At 39.7% G+C, this 18461-nt stretch overlaps 1 protein-coding gene across 4 annotated transcripts in view; it reads left to right on the top strand.

Annotated features, from left to right (window-relative positions):
* Positions 1-12119, top strand: part of CNOT6 (CCR4-NOT transcription complex subunit 6) — a 32422-nt gene extending 20303 nt beyond the window's left edge. For 3 of the 4 annotated variants that reach the window (XM_080353161.1, XM_080353159.1, XM_080353160.1), the window contains 9 exons: positions 1509-1594; positions 2429-2533; positions 2625-2693; positions 4089-4246; positions 4753-4907; positions 6920-7074; positions 8010-8240; positions 8990-9192; positions 9854-12119. In XM_080353161.1, the coding sequence (XP_080209287.1) occupies positions 1509-1594; positions 2429-2533; positions 2625-2693; positions 4089-4246; positions 4753-4907; positions 6920-7074; positions 8010-8240; positions 8990-9192; positions 9854-10066 (1375 nt within the window). In that variant the 3' untranslated portion in view covers positions 10067-12119. The remainder of the gene's footprint in view (positions 1-1508; positions 1595-2428; positions 2534-2624; positions 2694-4088; positions 4247-4752; positions 4908-6919; positions 7075-8009; positions 8241-8989; positions 9193-9853) is intronic. The other variant, XM_080353162.1, reaches the window with a different exon arrangement.
* Positions 12120-18461: the final 6342 nt, after the last annotated feature.

The raw sequence follows: 18461 nt of genomic DNA, 5'->3' as shown, positions 1-18461 counted from the left end.
CGAAACAACAACAACAAAAACCCACAGACAAAACAGACATGAACCAATCGGCTAGGTGTACTGCAGTCCTGCGATCAGCTGAGCAATGACTTGACATTTCTAGATCACAGAATGTCAGGGATTGGAAGGGACCTCAAAAGCTCATCCAGTGCAATCCCCCCATGGAGCAGGAACACCCAGATGAGGTTACACAGGAAGGTGTCCAGGCGGGTTGGAATGTCTGCAGAGAAGGCGACTCCACAACCCCCCTGGGCAGCCTGGGCCAGGCTCTGCCACCCTCACTGAGAAGTTTCTTCTCAAATTTAAGTGGAACCTTTTGTGTTCCAGTTTGAACCCATTACCCCTTGTCCTATCATTGGTTGTCACTGAGAAGAGCCTGGCTCCATCCTCCTGACACTCACCCTTTAGGTATGTCTAAACATTAATGAGGTCACCCCTCAGTCTCCTCCTCCAAGCTAAAGAGCCCAAGCTCCCTCAGCCTTTCCTCATATGACCCAGTGAAATAAAAATGAAGTCCTCTCCTGTATCTTCTTCCACTATTCCACACAGCGGTGTCTCTAAAACAAGCCAGTTCTACCAAGGTTTCTAAATACACAGTGAAACAGAGAATTTCTCAGGAAGACCCTCTTAGGGAAGAACAGGCAGAGTTTACTTCTGAAATGCAAGGCTAGAAGAAGAGATGGGTCTTTTTGCTTCAAATGTGGTCTTGTAGAAATCTAAAAGAGCTCAGGTAACTCTCAGCATCCAGGTTTCCTTTCCTTTATTTTATTTTATTTTTGTCCCAAAATACTCTTCAAGTCTCTAGGCACCAAGTTGTAAACACTCCGGAGTAGCAACTTTATACTGAATACGATCAGGAAAGTCATCGCTATTTTGATCAGAATGTGTTTAAGAGAGTGAAAAATTCCTACAAAGTCCATTTTTTTCTAACCAGTTCATTGGGATGTCAGAATTCAGGACATAAGTTCTGTTCCTTTCTGCATGTTGTTTTTTGTGAGTTTAAAAGTGTGCATTTTGTCTTAACACTGAAATTATGAAAACAACAGAAAATTACTGTTGTAAAATTACTATTATATGGTAATGTCATACTTCTAACTGTACTGTCCTGATCCTGGATTTTTTGCTTGTTTTCCTGGATATTTCTCTTTATTTGGCCTTTAATTATAGCCAAACTGGTTTATGATCTGGTTTGCCAGAGCTGTTGTTGCTTCATCACTTGTAGTTATCGAAGTATTTAATTGTCGCTAATGTTAACAAAATCTGTGACTATTTAAGATGAACTCATCAAACATCTGCTTTGCTCGGTCCTTCAACCTGATATGTATTTTGTCTGTGCGTGTGTTTGCGTACAGCAGGATTTCCCTAACTATTGCTGTTTTGTCTTTGAGGTTTTTCAATATTCTGGTTTGCTGGTATATTGTTTGTCTTTTAGTTAGACTTGTACTCTGCTGCTGAAGACAAAAGGTTGATCTGTTTTCAGCCCTGTGTGATTCTTGCTCTGTCTACAGGGAACTACATTTAAATAACAACCTGTTACGAGTTTTACCTTTTGAGCTGGGAAAACTGTTCCAGTTACAGACTTTGGGTCTGAAAGGTATTACTACTTTTTCTTGGTATCCTTGCTTGTTTAATGATATTGCTCCTGCAATATGATGGCTGTAGACGGCTAGTTCATAAAATGTTACTGAATAGTGATCCCATATGTAGTTACTTATTCCACGTTCATAAGTATCATTATTCAGCGATTATTTTATAAAAAGAGAAAGAAGTTTGGTGAAGGGCTTCACGTACAAAGGGCTTTGCTTCTCTTCATGCAGTGAGGGGCAGCTTTCTGTTGCTTGCATAGTCCTGCTTTAACTAAGGAATAGGCTGTATGTATTCAACCAAAAAGGGAATATGCTTTGCACTGCTGTGGGATGCTGTGCTGCTTATGCAAGCAGCAGTTTAAAGATTTTTAATTTTTTTTTTTTTTGTTTCTCTGAACTGAATGGATTCTAGCTATAAAATTGCCAACCTTGGGGTAACACGTATCACAAAATCAGGAGCGCTGGAGTGATGTGTTACCTCTGAACACTGTTAAGTCTCAAAAGTCTGGTTTTCTCCCCCTTAAAACTGGATAACTGCACTGTGCATTGTCCATGAAAACATCTACAATCTGCTTATGCGTTTGGCAGATGGTGGGTGTTTCACTCGTGTTGAGCAAATTGACCGCCCTTGGTTCTGTCTGTCAGAAGATGAGAGAGGATGGAATGTCGTTAACATCACTAGATCTATTCATACATCTTGTGGCATTGAAGACCCGAGATTTGAAACCTCTAAGTAGTCCATAGTTGATGCGGTATCTTTTCTCAGAGATGCCAGCTTTAAACGCTAATATGTAAGTTCCTAATGTTTATTTTATTCAATGTTTCTGTAAATGCGTTTGCAGGAAATCCACTTACGCAGGATATTCTGAACCTTTATCAGGAACCAGACGGGACACGAAGGCTACTGAACTATTTGCTTGATAATTTGGCAGGTACTGCAAAAAGAAGTAAGTGATCATTCTCAAAACATTTATTTCTGCTGTGTAAAATAAATGTGATGATCACTTGGTGTATCTCTACTTTACAATGTTCCCATAGTTTCAACAGAACAACCGCCTCCAAGATCTTGGATCATGTTGCAAGAACCAGACCGTACAAGACCAACAGGTACTGTAACACTTCTTTTTTAATCTGCTGTAAAGGTGTGGATCTGTACTATCTGTTGAAAATTTTGATGCTTAGATTAACCAATCTCCTGTTCAGTGTTGAAGTAGTTCTGTCTCAATTGGAACACCTGTTTCGATTTACCTATCTTTTACTATAAAGTCATTTATTTTTAATGGACATCCTTATCACAGGAATTGAAAATGTTGTCCACAGTTAGTTAAATAGTTGAAATATAGCAGGCTTAACTGGACATTTATTGAAGAATAAAAAAATGGAAGAACATGTGCATGATATCCCAAAAATGTGGAGCTTTTTCTTCTAAGTAAGCAATGTATCATCTTGGACTCAGCACTTTTCTTGTTGTTGGGATTCAGGTCATGTTTAATTGTTTGTTAATTTTTCTGCATGAATTCTCTGAAATACAACCTTTTTTATTTACTCGCACATCAAAAATCATAGTGTATTTCTCCGTTATTGCAGCGTCCTCTCTTTCAGGACCGAGGCACATTACTTTCCCCTATGCTTCAAAGAACGTGATGTTAATCCAGTTTGTCTTTTGCTGTCATCTATTTGTTTTCAGAACGCTGGGCTTTGTCCCCTCCATCAGCCCAAGATTGTAGTCCTAATTTGCTCATTCTTCAAACAACTGTCTTGTTTCTTTTTCTCATGTTGTGCTGCGTGTTTGAGTTGAGCTCTCAATAAGCTTCCAAGCGTCTCATTATTGTACTGCAAATTCCTTTGTGCTTTTTAAAAACAAGCACAATAACCCAGCAAAACAAAACCAGAAATCTGTGCTGCTGGATTACCTGTCAGGGTGCCCCACACTGTCTCATTATCACTCCTCTTCCAGATGAATACGGAGAGTAGATGTTTCTTGTCTTTACACCCGAATTGTAAGGTTTTTGAGCTGCAAACAGTCGAGGGTTAATTTTGCCTATACGTTTTGGTTGTGTGATCCCACCTGTGGTTTTGTTATAGTTTGTGGTCATAATAATTAAGGTAGATCTTAATCAGTTTGAAGAGTTTGCAAACCTTTGTATAGGTAGCAAATATAAGTATTCAAATACACTTACCTTGTTTTAGGCTTTTTGCAGTAGAGCACCGCTTGGCATGAAGCGCATTTGTCTGCTATTTACTACATTAACCATATGAAGAGGGAGTTTGGATTTTGTTTTCTAACGAAATGCTAGAAGACAGTTGCCATCAGTCCAAACTTGGAATATATCTTCTTAAGGCTAACAGGGGTTTTTTTAGTATAGATAAATAACCTGTGTTTTTATTGAATGAAATGAAGCGTGAATTGATAAATTTGCAGAAGACAAAAGTGAGCAACATGATTGTGTATTTATATATAGTTAAATATATCAATATGTAAATAAAATTATTGTTCTGCAGCCTTGTTTTCTGTCATGTGTTACAACGTACTCTGTGATAAATACGCTACCCGGCAGCTGTATGGCTATTGTCCGTCTTGGGCATTGAACTGGGAATACAGAAAAAAAGCCATTATGCAGGAAATCCTGAGCTGCAATGCTGACATCATAAGTCTTCAGGTAAGAGATATACTATTATTTCTTTTCCTTTTCTATTCCTGTGTACTGGTTTCCCTGTATTAAATATATGTAGGGTAAACAGTCTGTTTTCAAAACCATTTGAAAACAAAAGAAAAAAGTGGTGTTCAGAACATTGTTTGTTGCTTGACATCAAAAGAATGCTTTTTAGCCCACACAGTTGGAATGTGAACCAGCAGCTGCTGATCAAAGAGATGTGTGTGGGGGTGTCTTTGGGCCTGTGTGTGTATGTGGGGCTATAATTGACACGCTTTCAAATAAAAGGCTTGAGATAATCATAACTCTGGGGATTACAGAAATTCATTTATATTTTCTTAAAATAGGGACACTGCTCTCAAATTTGCATTCTCCGAGGTACTTGATTCTTACAGTTTTTTTTCCCTTTAATTTGAAAGTGATTTACACTTCTGAAAAGTCTAAATAATATCATCAGTCTTCTGTATTTCGCTAATAGTGCTTTTGTGCTGTGCTGTCCTGTAACTTTATAGGAGGTTGAAACAGAGCAGTACTACAGTTTTTTCCTGGTAGAACTGAAAGAACGTGGCTACAATGGATTCTTCAGTCCAAAATCTAGAGCTAGGACAATGTCAGAACAGGAAAGAAAACACGTTGATGGTTGTGCAATATTTTTCAAAACAGAAAAGTAAGTGATGTGTTTTGCAAAACCTTCTCTTGTGTCTTACTCTCTTTCACATGATTTCCCTGGTCCATCTGTAGCTCTAACAGTTCAGCATTAATTGCCCTTTTTGTACTCGTTCAGTGTTTCCTATAGACTATTCCTGTCTTTAGAAAGAGTGTTCTGTACAAGAAAAAACACTCTCTGTATAACCAACAATAGAAAATTTTGCGTTGAATGTTTCTTTGAGTTGATACTGTGTTCTGATGGAGCAATGCAGGTTAGGAGTCCACAGAATCACACAGGGTCACACAATGTTAGGGATTGGAAGGGACATCAAAAGCTCATCCAGTGCAATCCCCCCGTGGAGCAGGAACACCCAGATGAGGTTACACAGGAAGGTGTCCAGGCGGGTTGGAATGTCTGCACAGAAGGAGACTCCACAACCCCCCTGGGCAGCCTGGGCCAGGCTCTGCCACCCTCACTGAGAAGAAGTTTCTTCTCAAATATAAGTGGAACCTTTTGTGTTCCAGTTTGAACCCATTGCCCCTTGTCCTATCATTGGTTGTCACTGAGAAGAGCCTGGCTCCGTCCTCCTGACACTCACCCTTCCTGTAAACATTAATGAGGTCACCCTTCAGTCTCCTCTTCTCCAATTTAAAGAGCCCCAGCTCCCTCAGCCTTTCCTCACCCAGGAGATGCTCCACTCCCTTAATCATCTTTGTTGCCCTGCGCTGGACTCTCTCCAGCAGTTCCCTGTCCTTCTGGAACTGAGGGGCCCAGAACTGGACACAATATTCCAGATGTGGTCTCACCAGGGCAGAGTAGAGGGGAAGGAGAACGTCTCTCGATCTACTAACCACCCCTCTTCTAATACACCCCAGGTACCATTGGCCTTCCTGGCCACAAGGGCCCAGTGCTGGCTCATGGTCATCCTGCTGTCTCCAGAACCCCCAGGTCCCTTTCCCCTACACTGCTCTCTAATAGGTCATTCCCCAACTTACACTGAACCTGGGGTTGTTCCTACCCAGATACAAGACTCTACACTTTCCCTTGTTATATTTTGTTAAATTTTTTCCCTGCCCAGCTCTCCAGCCTGTCCAGGTCTCTGGATGGCAGCACAGCCTCCAATGTCAGCCACTCCTCCAGCTTGGTGTCATCAGCAAACCTGCTGATAGTACACTCTATTCCCTCATCCAAATCGCTGATGAATATATTGAATAATACCGGTCCCAGCACTGCCCCTGAGGCACTGCACTGGATCCAGGCCTCCGACTGGACTCTGCCCCATTGACCACGACTCTCTGGCTTCTTCCCTTCAGCCAGTTCGCAGTCCACCTCACTACCCGATCATTAAATTCTACTTCAAGTCTTGTGTGTGCGTCCCAACCATTAGGTGTTCATAATGAAAAATAAAGCAAACGTCTCTTTTCTTGCTTTTTCTGAGTAAAGGAATCAATAACCTCCAAAGCTGCTGAAATGAGACTTCAGATGACATTGACTTTTTGATACATTAGCCTTCTGATAAAGCAGAAGACAAGGCACTTAGTACTGCTGCTCACTTCTGAAAGAAGCAGTTATTTAAGAGCTACAGCACTTAACTCATTGTGTCCTATTGTACTTGTATAACTGCTTAGATACGAGGGAAATAATTGCCTTTGTGTCCACAAGTAAATGTATAGGCTACATTTGATACCTTTCGGCTTAGAGAAATGATTTACTCCTGCTCTATTAAACCTGCATCTTTGAACTTGCCGCTGGTGCCAAATTAGAAACAAGCACTCTTTTTCTGTAGTTTCTCAATCTCTCTCTTTCTCTCTCTGGAAATAAAGTATTTTAATTGAAACTAAATATAAAATAGCTAAAAATTGCTGGGAAAAATGTATCCTTTGATTTCAGTTTAGGATTTTATGAAATTACATGAATGGCTGAGATCTTTACATAATAAATGTTTGAACTTTAATTGAAAGGAGAATTATCTATACCATTTCTGTATATCTGACTGATGAAAAAAACTGTATATGATGTTTGTATTTCAGATTTACTTTGGTTCAAAAACATACTGTTGAGTTCAATCAACTGGCTATGGCGAACTCGGAAGGTTCGGAAGCCATGCTGAACAGAGTTATGACAAAAGATAACATTGGAGTGGCTGTATTGTTGGAACTGCGAAAGGAATTGATAGAAATGTCATGTAAGTCCTATTTAGTTTGTATTTTTTCAACAGATTGTAATTTGTAAATGAAAAAATTGACTTTTGCTATAGTAAACCTGAGAAACTAGGTTCTGCAGATGAGCGTGACTTTGCACATTATGTGTTCAAACTTATTTTCAAAGACGATTTGGGGAAAAGTCGTAGTTCTTGAATGATGAAGATTTTTTTTCTGCTTATACCTTTTTGTTTAAAAAATACAAATACTCAAGTTGGAGTGATTTTGGGTATCAAAGAGTCAGTGTTAGTCGCGTGTTTCTGGGTCATGTATTTGCATCATTTTAGTTTCTTGTCTTCACTGTCATGTTTATACAACCTGCTTGTTCTGCCCTGTCATTCTTAATTTAGGAAATGTAAATTGGCTTTCTAAGTATCACAGTGGGTGATACCCCACCTGTGTGTGTTTATCCAAATGATATTTTATTAATTCAGATTCTAACAAACAAGACTTTTAAGAAGCACTTATAGCAAGAGAGAACTTATAATATAGATAACTTCAAATTCAGAGATCATTGCATAATAAGATATGAACAATGCATGTTTACCATCACAACCTGAGGAAAGCTGTTCTGATTTTTTTAGAACTACACTATTTGCCTGTCATTAGAATTATCTGTTATTTATGGTAATTTACAGTATTCTTAAATATGTAAATGTTACCCATCACAGGATAGTCTGTCTGTTAATGGTCTTGAATGTGAAACACATTTATTCCCAAAGCTTTATGTTGACTAAAACACTTAGTAGATGTAAGAGGAGTTGTGTGACCCTCTTAAACTAAACGATATTAACCGTCTTCAGGTTATACTGGTATTTTATTTAATTTTTTGCTCCCCCTCAAACATCTTGTTTAAAATTCAATAATAGTGATTGTTGTTGCTGACCATGTAAGGTAAATAATTGATTTTAAATTTTAGCTGGAAAGCCACATCTTGGGATGGAAAAGCAGCTAGTTCTTGTAGCTAATGCACATATGCATTGGGACCCAGAGTATTCTGATGTGAAGCTGGTTCAGACTATGATGTTCCTGTCCGAGGTAAAGAACATTATTGATAAAGCTTCTCGTAGTCTCAAACCTGGTGTTTCGGGAGAACTTGGAACCATTCCACTTGTACTGTGTGCAGATCTCAATTCTCTACCAGACTCTGGTAAGAGTTCTATTTCTTACTTTATTTTAGATTGTTTCAAGTGTGTAACAATTTAAATTTTCAGGTCTCACTTTTTTAAAGGAGTTTTTAGCTTAGGGAAGACGTCGTTTGCTATTACAAGCTTTAAAGGTTCTAAGCAAATAGATGGAAGAGTGACAAGATAGAACTGTTTCTTTTGTGAGTGACCTTATTGCCTGTGCAGTAGTAGAGCTACGTCTGGTCTTTCAAAAGCATTTTCAGTGTTCCCTTAGAATATGGGAATGGAAAGGAAGAAAATAACTTCCAAAAATAACATGTCGATTTGGCTTTGCAGCCTCTTTAAAGTGAACTTTATCTGAAAGAGTGTTTCAAAAGCTGGGTTTTTTGCAGTGTTTTAGCTGAAGAACGTTGAAAGCCAAGACTTGAGCACAGAGAGACAAGGAGAGGAGGAAGCTGCCTACCTGGCACCTATAGAATTTTATTTCTGCTTTTTTCATCTTCCCCCAGTCAGCCTGTTCCTAATTAGCCTGTTAATTTTTTCTAATCAAAACATGTCTCTTTGGGGGTTTTTTGTGTGACATTTGCTCTTGACCAACATACACATTGCCTTGAAGTATTTTACAGGAACCACCGCTGACTGTATTTTATATGTGTTAAAGTTTTGCTTTTATAATGCATGTGGTTGCACGTATGACTCAAAGTAACCTACACGTGCTAATTTGGTGAATGCTCCTTAATACCTTCTTGTGTGTATGTGTCCCTGCTAATAGGTGTTGTTGAGTACTTGAGCACTGGTGGAGTGGAAACAAACCACAAAGATTTTAAGGAACTGAGATACAACGAAAGTCTTACTAACTTCAGCTGTAATGGGAAAAACGGAACAACAAATGGAAGAATTACACACGGTTTCAAGTTGAAGAGTGCCTATGAGAACGGTCTAATGCCTTATACGAATTACACATTTGACTTCAAGGTAAGGACTTAGCTGATATTTTGGAAGGGTTTTCATTTCAAAGTTTAACTAATGCGATTTGCTGTATGAAATTGTTTAACAAAGAAATTTGGGTAGCTAAGAGTAAATTCACCCAGTTTATATTGGAAACATAGTGAGATAGAGTGCCCAACACTTCAGTGTCCTAGAAACTAAGTTTTATCTTTTCTTGTTAGTCACTTGTCACAGATTTACAAGAGCTGAGTGCGATTAACCTTCCATGTAAATGGGAAGGTTTTGTATTTTAATACTCCAAGCTAAATGAAATAGAACAACAGGGGCACTTCAGATGTCAACTGCAAGGAGATAATCCATGTTGCTACTGGAAAACTCTGAGTGCTCCGTGGCCCAGGTAAAGCAAAGGTGGTTCTTTTCAAAATCAGAGGAACATGATTTGAAGCTTTGTTGGAAGCTGGAAAATTGCAATCCACAAAAGCAGAGCAGAAGTGATACTCTTTCTTTTGTTTTCCTAATCCAAATTGTGCAACCTGTGGGATATAGGAAGCAGAAATCTGTCCATGATGTGCTGTGGAGAGGGAATGGTGACATCTCAGTTACTCATAATGCTGAGCTCACCTTTTGTTTGGAACAATACCTTGAGTCAAGAATATATGCTAATAATCGATTTTATTTCTTGTTTTAGGGTATTATTGACTACATCTTCTACTCTAAACCTCAGCTAAACATCCTTGGCATTCTTGGACCTTTGGATCATCATTGGTTAATAGAGAACAATATAAGTGGTTGTCCACATCCACTCATCCCTTCTGACCACTTCTCACTTTTTGCACAACTGGAGCTTTTGCTGCCTTTCCTGCCTCCTGTAAATGGAATGCATCTCCCTGGCAGGAGGTAGTCAAGTACATTGGAGAGGGCAACCTCAATCTAATTTGTACAATTGTAAAATCTGAATATAGAGGAGTGAGGTATGGCCAACAGGGATTTTTTTTTTTTCTTAATAATCTTAATCTTAAATCTAATTATTCGCTAAAGACATAGTAAAAGCCAGGTGCTATCAACAGACACAATTCTGAGCCCAATATACTTTGTATACTGTTCAGCAGCGATTGGTGTGTTTGCACCTTTCTTTAATATGTTACAGTTAACCTTCCTGTTTCTTTTATCCAACGTGACATTTTCATGCCTTGAAATAGGGAATTGTTATACAGTATATTCTCTTTGCACAGTTATCTGTAGCACTAGTTTTTGAGGCCAGTAGGAACATCCACAGAACATTCTTCCGTACTTCACTCCCTCCTTTTTCAGACTTGTTTGTAAAATATAGAATTTGAATTTAGCCTTTATTGATTGTATATGAACAACAGAAAACCTGATTTATGAGATTTTGTACTTTAAAAAAAAAAAAAAAGAAAAATCAGATTTGGAAAATGATTGTATTGTAAACTAAGGCTAAATTTGTATCTGTTTTCATGTGTTATAAAGGCCAGCTTGTAAAAGAGGTTGTCACAGGTTTTCTCTGCTAATGATTTGCACTGTTAGGGTTTCGTTAGCCCTTTTGTACTACTTTTTATGTTCAATTGAGAACGTTGCTTTTGAAATCCAAACCTATAAAATCTCAATATCTTACAGAGGGAACTAAATACGTTCTATTTCTGGTGTAATAAAACCTAAAAACTTGCAGAAAAGCATAGAGTTCTCACAGAACAGATAAGCTAAGCAGTGAGTATAAGTAGACCTGTATGGATTGAAAGTGAATTGCTGATGTGTATACACTCAGATATTTTTCTCATCTCTATTTAGGGATACTTGTGTACAGCTTCTTCATTTCTGTTTTAAATACTTGTCCTATCTCCACTGTGCCTGCTTCAATTCTCAACTAGCACTGCCTGTGCATGCAGAGAGATCCTGTGCATCCTCTTTTATTTTTTTAAATAATGTTAACACTTGTGAAAATTTTATGAAGATACTTTTGTATAAGCTGTGGCATCTTTTTTTCCTTTATGAAGCATTGAATATCACACTTTTGGAACATGTTCAGGTTAAGGGTACACAGTTTCTAGCTTCTAATACCCGTGCACTGCTTCTTTCAGTGTCATTGCACAGTGCCGTTTTCCCACTAAGAATTACTATCATGTGAATTCTCTTTTAAGTGTGTTCCTCGGTTTCAGAAGGTATAATTCCTTAAATCCCGACGCTACATTTTCTATTGATGAAGCAGTGTAAAATAAATGCATTTTCAGTACAGGTCCCAAAGACAATTCTTCAGATCAGTTTTTTTAAAGTGACCAAGTCTTCTTTTAAAGTGTCAAGCAAGTCTAAAGTCGTGGTGTACCCTCAGTGCCATTTGTGTCATGGAGCCAAGTATGTAACAGCTTACAAATTTAACTTGTCTATTTGTATCCTAAAAGGGAGAATTGATCATCTCCTTCAACTAATACAACTTGAATAATCAATGTAAAAAATAAAATTGAGATAGAGAGCTTGGTCTTAAACAGCTTTTGTTTCAGCTGCGGGCAGGGAAGCAAAAGGACACTGAGCATTAAGAGAAAACTTTCTAAATATTGTAATTTTTATATATAAGAGAGTGGATTGGTAATAATGATACAAAATTTTATTGCAAAGTAGTCAGCACAGACGTGCTCCAAACCGTTCTGTTTTAAGCCGAAAGTAAAAATTACAAACAGCTCGGTTATGTAAAATGTACATTTTAAAATTTCAGTAGCAGAAACTTTGATCTTGAATCCTTGTCTGGGACCTGATCTCTTGGGGTTAGTTTGGTTTTGGTTTAGTTGTGAAAACACCAAACATGTCCAGTTTATAATCAGTACATTGAAATGCTGGTAGTATTGCCGTAGTAGACTTAATGCGTAGTGTTCTTTTTTTTCTGTTTGTTTGGTTTGGTTTTATGGGTTTTTTTTGTAAAGTGTGAATAAAAGGTGTTTTACTCATGTTTCCTTAATGATGTCTTGGTAATGTACATCATGACAATTTCCAGTGGTGATGAGCCAAGTTAGCTTGTCAAACTGAGCAAACTGTTTTTCTTTTCTGATTATCTGGATTGTGTAAAGAGTCCAGAAAGCTTTACAGAGGGGAAGGGAAGCACTTACTCATTTTGTATTTCTTAGAGGGGGATAATTTACTTTAATAGATGCTGGAGCTTGAGTGCACTTGTTAGATTCTAAAGGTTTGAGCTTTATCCAATATGTGTTCTCCTGTATTGCTTAGTCTTAAAAAAAGCATTTGAATTGGTGACAGCACGTTAGAATGCGGCCCCATGTGCTTTTGGAGACACAACTGTTCCTGCTTAGTCACCTTATGGTCTAAGGGTCCATTTAACTGTTTCCTCCAGCTCTTATATGAGTCCATCAGGTCGCAACTGAAAACCCACTGAATACATTGAAGACCCTCCTTTGACTTCACTGGGTTTTAACTGCAGCTATAATGTGGGGGCTGAAGGAGGGAGAGGTATCTATAATAATAGGGAAAGACCAGATGGCACCAAGACAGAGCTGAGATAAACTTTGTCAAACAATCTTTCAGAGAAAATAGAGTCCCGTGTTAAATCTAACTCAAAGGTCTCAGTTTCCAGCTATAAGGTAGAATAAGGCAATAAACCATGTCTTCACAAAATCAAAATGTTTGCTTCATAGTTTTTGACATCGAAATGGTTATTTGCAATATTTTTGTTTGAGGTGGTTTTGGGTGTTGCCATAATGTACCTTCAGTGTTCTAGTTGTACAAGCACATATAGCAAAAGTCACAGAACATCCTTGCAGTTGAAAGGATTTATTTAGGTTAGACCAGGCTCTTTTCCGCAGTCAGCCACATCTTGTCTAGTTTTAGTTACATTTACCAAGAATTCTGGGTGTCAAAGTGTAAATTGAAATATACCTTTAACTAAAAGAATTGATTAGAGTACAAGACTAATACCACAAGTTACTGCTTTTAACATAATACAAGTTGGGGAGGGGGGGAGCTTATAATTCAGTGTGTGTTGTAATTACTTTGTCCTTTCAGCAGCTTTAAAAAAACAAAAGGAAAATTTGGCTAGTATTTCACAAATTGGCTGTAAGAACATTGTCTGGATCTTTGATGTAACTTCAGCAAATCTCTCAAGGTCTTATTTTAGAGCAGACTTAGAAAATAGCTTATGGTTTGCTTTTTCAACCACATAAAACCTGCTTGAAAGACAAAATAACTACAATACTATTGGGGGGGGGAAACTAATTACACTGTAAAACTTAAAAAAAAAAATCAGTTAACCGCTTTAGTAGCAAGCCTTTCTCATCCAGCCAGACACAGTATTTTTTAGTATGTTAACTGCTATTCTTTTCTTTTGGTTGCATAAATTTGTAATACTTAAGTGTCTTGGTATGTTTAAGTAGTGTCTAAAATAGAGTATCTTAGTCTTTATTCACAGTACTTCTGTATAATGTGTAATGCACTGGACTAACTCTTGTTTACCATTCATGTAACAAAAACCAGCACATTATCTGCACTAAGCTCAAAGAATGTTGCATTTGTCTATAGGCAGCTCTTCAATAAGATAAATGGGAAAGTGAATATGGTCTGATGGTAAACAAGGGCTTTTACTGTTCTCTTCAGTGGAACTTCCTTCTTGGTCAAATTTTAACTAGTTAGTATTATATTTATATACAGGGTCTTCTTTTTCTTTACCAATGTATTTTCCTACTCATAGCTGACCAATAAATCCAATATCTGTTTCAAACCTTCTTGAAGTCTAATTCATATTTTAACTTAATTCCTAAAGCTTTTCCTGGAGAGTTGCACGTACAGCCAGACTGAGCAAAGTGTATTGAGGGTAAAATGGAAACATGTCAGAAACTCTGTAATCCCAGGGAGACTTTCTTGTACTTTCTGTAAGTTTGTAGGTCTGCAGACCAGAAAGCTCCTTGAAGCAGTTGGGTCTGGATTGCAAAGTGAAGACTTGGTTAGTAATGCAGAGTTTGTGGAAAACCTGTGTGCAGTCCTGCTCGGATCTCAAGCCCTTGTCTTCATACCTGGCCATCTTCTGACCTGCCCAGGTCGGGAAGGCCAGCTGTGCAGGGTCCGTAGGTTTTGTCTGCATCCTGCACACCCTGCTTCTTCCTCCTCCTCCTTTTTGCACCCCAGAAAGCCCAAAGTAGACTTGGGGTCTGGCAGTGGGAAGGGATTAAAAAAGTCAATTTATCATAGAATGGGAATGAATCTTTTTTCAGTAATGAAGTTCAGCTAACTCTTGTCCTTAGTTAATTTTAATATAATGTTCTTTCTGGTTTGTTTTGCCTTCTTTTTTCCCTTCTGCGTCAGAGCGTACGTGTAACGGTGCGCACACTTGCTGTGTGAAGCACTGCAGTGCACAACACATCTCACTGGCACACCTGCACCGCTTCACAACTCACGTTTAGTGCGTTCCACTGCTTTGCTGTGAAATAAATGATGTATTTCAGGGTTTCTGCTTGTTTGCAGTTTTAAAATGTGCTGTCTGGAAGCAGCTGTGAGGCCCCAGCGGAGGGACGAGTCCATTCCAGGCTTCTGCAATGATTTCAGTTCTGTCTCGGGTGAGATTTCGGTTCCTACCATCACCTTTGCAGTGTTGCCACTAGATGGTGCGGGTAGCGCAGGCTTCGTGTGCTCGGACTGAGCAGATCCGAGCGCGCCTGCCGGAAAGAGTGGCTGTGGAATTATTTTTTAGAGTATTTGTGGGAATTCAGGCACAGGAATGAACCTTCCACAGTGGCAGCAGTTGGTTTGGTGACATCCATGTCAGTTAAATATTGGCTTTATCAATCCAGCTGTCATGAGGGGAATAAAAACTACCTACTTGCTTCTCAGTGGTAAAATCATTCTAGGGCCCTTGCTTGCTGTATTTAATCTACTTAATGTTATGTTTTCAGTACAGTTGTTACACAGTTCCAAGTTGGAGTTTATGAGCTAAATAATATCTGCTAATCTGACTTTAAGTATTGGGAGATCTGTCTGTGGGGAAACTCTGTGCCCAAATTTGCGGAGGGCCTGGAGTCCTGTCCAGAGACAGTATATGGGGAACAGCATCTCTCAGAGACAAAGGATTGAATTGAGCTTGTGTTCTGTGGGCCTAAGCCACGTAGGAGAAAATTTGTCTTTCTTACTTAGGGTAAAATAGCTACAGCTATTTTAATATATATAAATATATAAATATATATATATTTTAATAATAGCTACAGCTATTTTAATCTAATTGAATACAAAATGACTCTGGCAAGACTCCTGCTAGTTACTGTTCCCTCACCCCCCGTGTCCGCTGGCTCTTCAGTGATAGCACGAAGTTGAGTTTGTGCCTTATAGGGTGGGAATGTCCCAAACGGACTGTGTGGCATTTCTGTTCTACTGACACGGGTAGAACAGAGGAGCCTTAAAACATCTGGAATTGAGCCTGGAGAGAGAGAGGGAAGGAGAAAAAACTGAGAAGGTGGTAAGTGAAAAGGACAAGAAGATGCCAGGTACACGAGCTGACCTTTGGGAAGAAGCTGTGTCTCGTTACAGGTGAGTGTTCTGGTGCCTTTCGTGCTTTTCATCTTCCCCTCCTAACCCAGAGGCACTAATTGTTCACTCTCTAAATGCTCACTTGGTTTGCGTGGAAAGCAGTAAAGCTAATGAAGCTATGGGGAACTTTGATGCATTTGAATATTTTCTTACTTCAGTCTAAGGCTAGAGTTCTCACAGTTTGTTAGTTTTTAGAAGATGGTAATATATGTTCTGGTTAAAGCTTCCCAGTGTGTCAGTGGACAGAACTAATTTCTTTTAAAACGTTAGATGTTTATTGTAAAGAAACCAAACCAAACCCCATAGCTATGCTCTTGCTGGGTTTTAGTGAGCACAAAGATTTAAACTTCAGTTCAGTGTGTATAGCATGCGTGTTTTTGTTTTTTTTTTTCTAGTAAGTTTATTCTAATATTTTCTAGTTCAAGGTACAGGTTGTTCCCTTTGGGTACCAATGGTGAACTGACAGTGGTGTCTCCGCTGTGGCTAACAGCAGTGGTAACTTTAGACAGGCTGGGTTTATTGATTATTTCACTTCTAGCTTTTCCAAAGTTAGCATACCAGTTGAGTCTGCTTTTTGGCCAAGAGAGCTAAGACCTGTTTGATGTCAAGCCCTGAACTAAGCGATGTGCTGGTGTTGCTGGCCCTGGCAGCAAGACCCCACCAAGATGCAGATCTTGGGAAAGCCTGGAGATGCACAAGGGTTTCTGTTACCCACATCCTCCCACCTCTCCCACATCAAGCAGTGGGAGAGCGTGAGGAGTTACGTCCCAGTTGCTCTCGTGAGCAGCACGGGCTGAACTGGAACATGGTCTCTGGCAATGTGGATCCCCATGGCAGGGCTGCTGCTTCTAATGCATCAGTCAGTTGATGAGGCAACGCATTTTCTATTCTTGTTTCACAGTTCATTGCAGTTTTCTGGGCTCTGGGGGGATGTGAGAGTGGAGATATTTAACGTTTGTCTTGGTTAACACCTCTGAACTCCCTTTGTCTTGGCATGGTCATAAGCTTTTCAGTAAATGGCAACTATATTCAGTAAAAAGTCCATGTGCACGGCCCAGTGATAGAAGAGCACGTCAAACGTGCTTTGCATTTTTATTTTCAGTTTCTCGGTTCATGAGTTTCTGTAGTTTCATTTCCTTTGCAGTGTTTTAAGACAGCATGTGGAACAGCTTGATGTTTGCGCTGCCTTAGCTGCTCTCTGAGAGGCTGTACCTCTGCACTAGTGTGGACTGTTCCCACAAACACCTGCACGTGTTCAACTGGAAATGTTTCTGATGTAAGCTTAGGTAACAGAGTACAGGAAGGGCTGGGATTATGCTGTGTCACATTTTTCTCGCTTAGGTGGAATCCTTCACCCAGGGACTAGTGAGGGAGGAAGATGAACAGAAGGTAGAAGTTGGGCTCTTGGCCCAAGACAGCCAACAGGAAATTTTCCATTAACTCCACTGGCCTTTCACTGGGAAAACAAATACTCCAGGAGTACAAACAGTGAAGTTACCATGTGTGTGCACAGAACAGGCTGTCTTCCCTGAGATCTGTCACAACCCATTGGATCACTGCAGCGGGGAGGGCAAGTGTCTGACCTGCAGCGCCGAACACAGGAATTCACATTCCACTGAGCCGGCTCTACATTGCTGCGTCCAGTCCTGAGTCTTTGGTATGGCTGTACAGTTTAATTAAGCTTTCATATTTGATGGTGTGAAAGCTGCAGTTTCATCTGGTTACATGATCTTCGGAAGACAGCCAGCCTTGTCGTTACATTATCTCTGCATTACTCGTGTCCCATAGGAACTATTGATGTGAACAAAGAGAATGAACCCACCCAGCGCTGCAGCCCGTGCTTGTCTTTACCACTGTGATTCTTTGCTGACTGTGAAAATTCTGGTTCTATATAATTATTTTGTTCTTATAGGTTTGGCTGGTCTTACCAATCCTTTTTCTTCCCCTAAGTAAGAATTATTTCCGTTCTACAGAAAGCAAAACTAACTGCTGAAGGTCCCGGGTGCCAGGAGTGCGGAGCAGATCACTCCTGCGCTCCCCAGCTCCAGCTCCTGGCTGTTCCTGCTCTCTAGTGTTCCGGAGCGCAGAACGAGCATGGTGAGGGTGCAATTGCTCTGCATTCAGGTAGATCAAATGGTGTGAGAAGGGAACAGAGCTGTGGCCGCATCCTGCCCGGAGGATTTCTCCAGAGTAGGCAGAGGAATTGTCAGGTGGGTTCGTTCCCTCCTCTGTCCCCAGTAAAAGAAGTGCGTGCAGTGCAGTACTTTGTTTTCATACTAATTTTATAAATACTCTATTGCTGGTGTGGAATACGCTTTGTACAAGGTTCTGAAAGCAGTGGCTGCTTAAATATGTCTGCAAAGGCCATGGTCCATAAAGACACCTAAGTCTGTGTTGTCTGCTGAAGTACAGCTTGGGAGTACCAGCTTGGGAGCTGGTGCGGATGCGGATGTATGTGCTTGTGCCCAGAGGAGGAAAATCTTATAGTCCCACTGTTTCATCATGATCCAAGCAAGAAATGCTTCTCTAGAAAAAAAAATATACATGTGACAAACTGCTGTGTAAATGTAGCCCTTGATACTGTTAATGAGAAAGGAAAGAAGTCTAATAGAGCCCAATTAGTGTTCTGTCTGATAGCTGGGTCCTGGTGCCCCGCCGGCCTCGGAGTCTGACAGAGTTGTGGCAGACTGGGTCGGGGCTGCTGTTCTGAGCAGCCGGCAGTGAGGAAAATGGAAAGCACAATACAATTTTGCAAAACCGTTTGA

Source organism: Nesoenas mayeri, assembly GCF_963082525.1.
Source record: "Nesoenas mayeri genome assembly, chromosome: 14".
Taxonomy (NCBI): Eukaryota; Metazoa; Chordata; class Aves; order Columbiformes; family Columbidae; genus Nesoenas; species Nesoenas mayeri.
The sequence above is the reverse complement of the archived record's forward strand: the minus strand, read 5'-3'. Positions and strand labels throughout refer to the sequence as shown.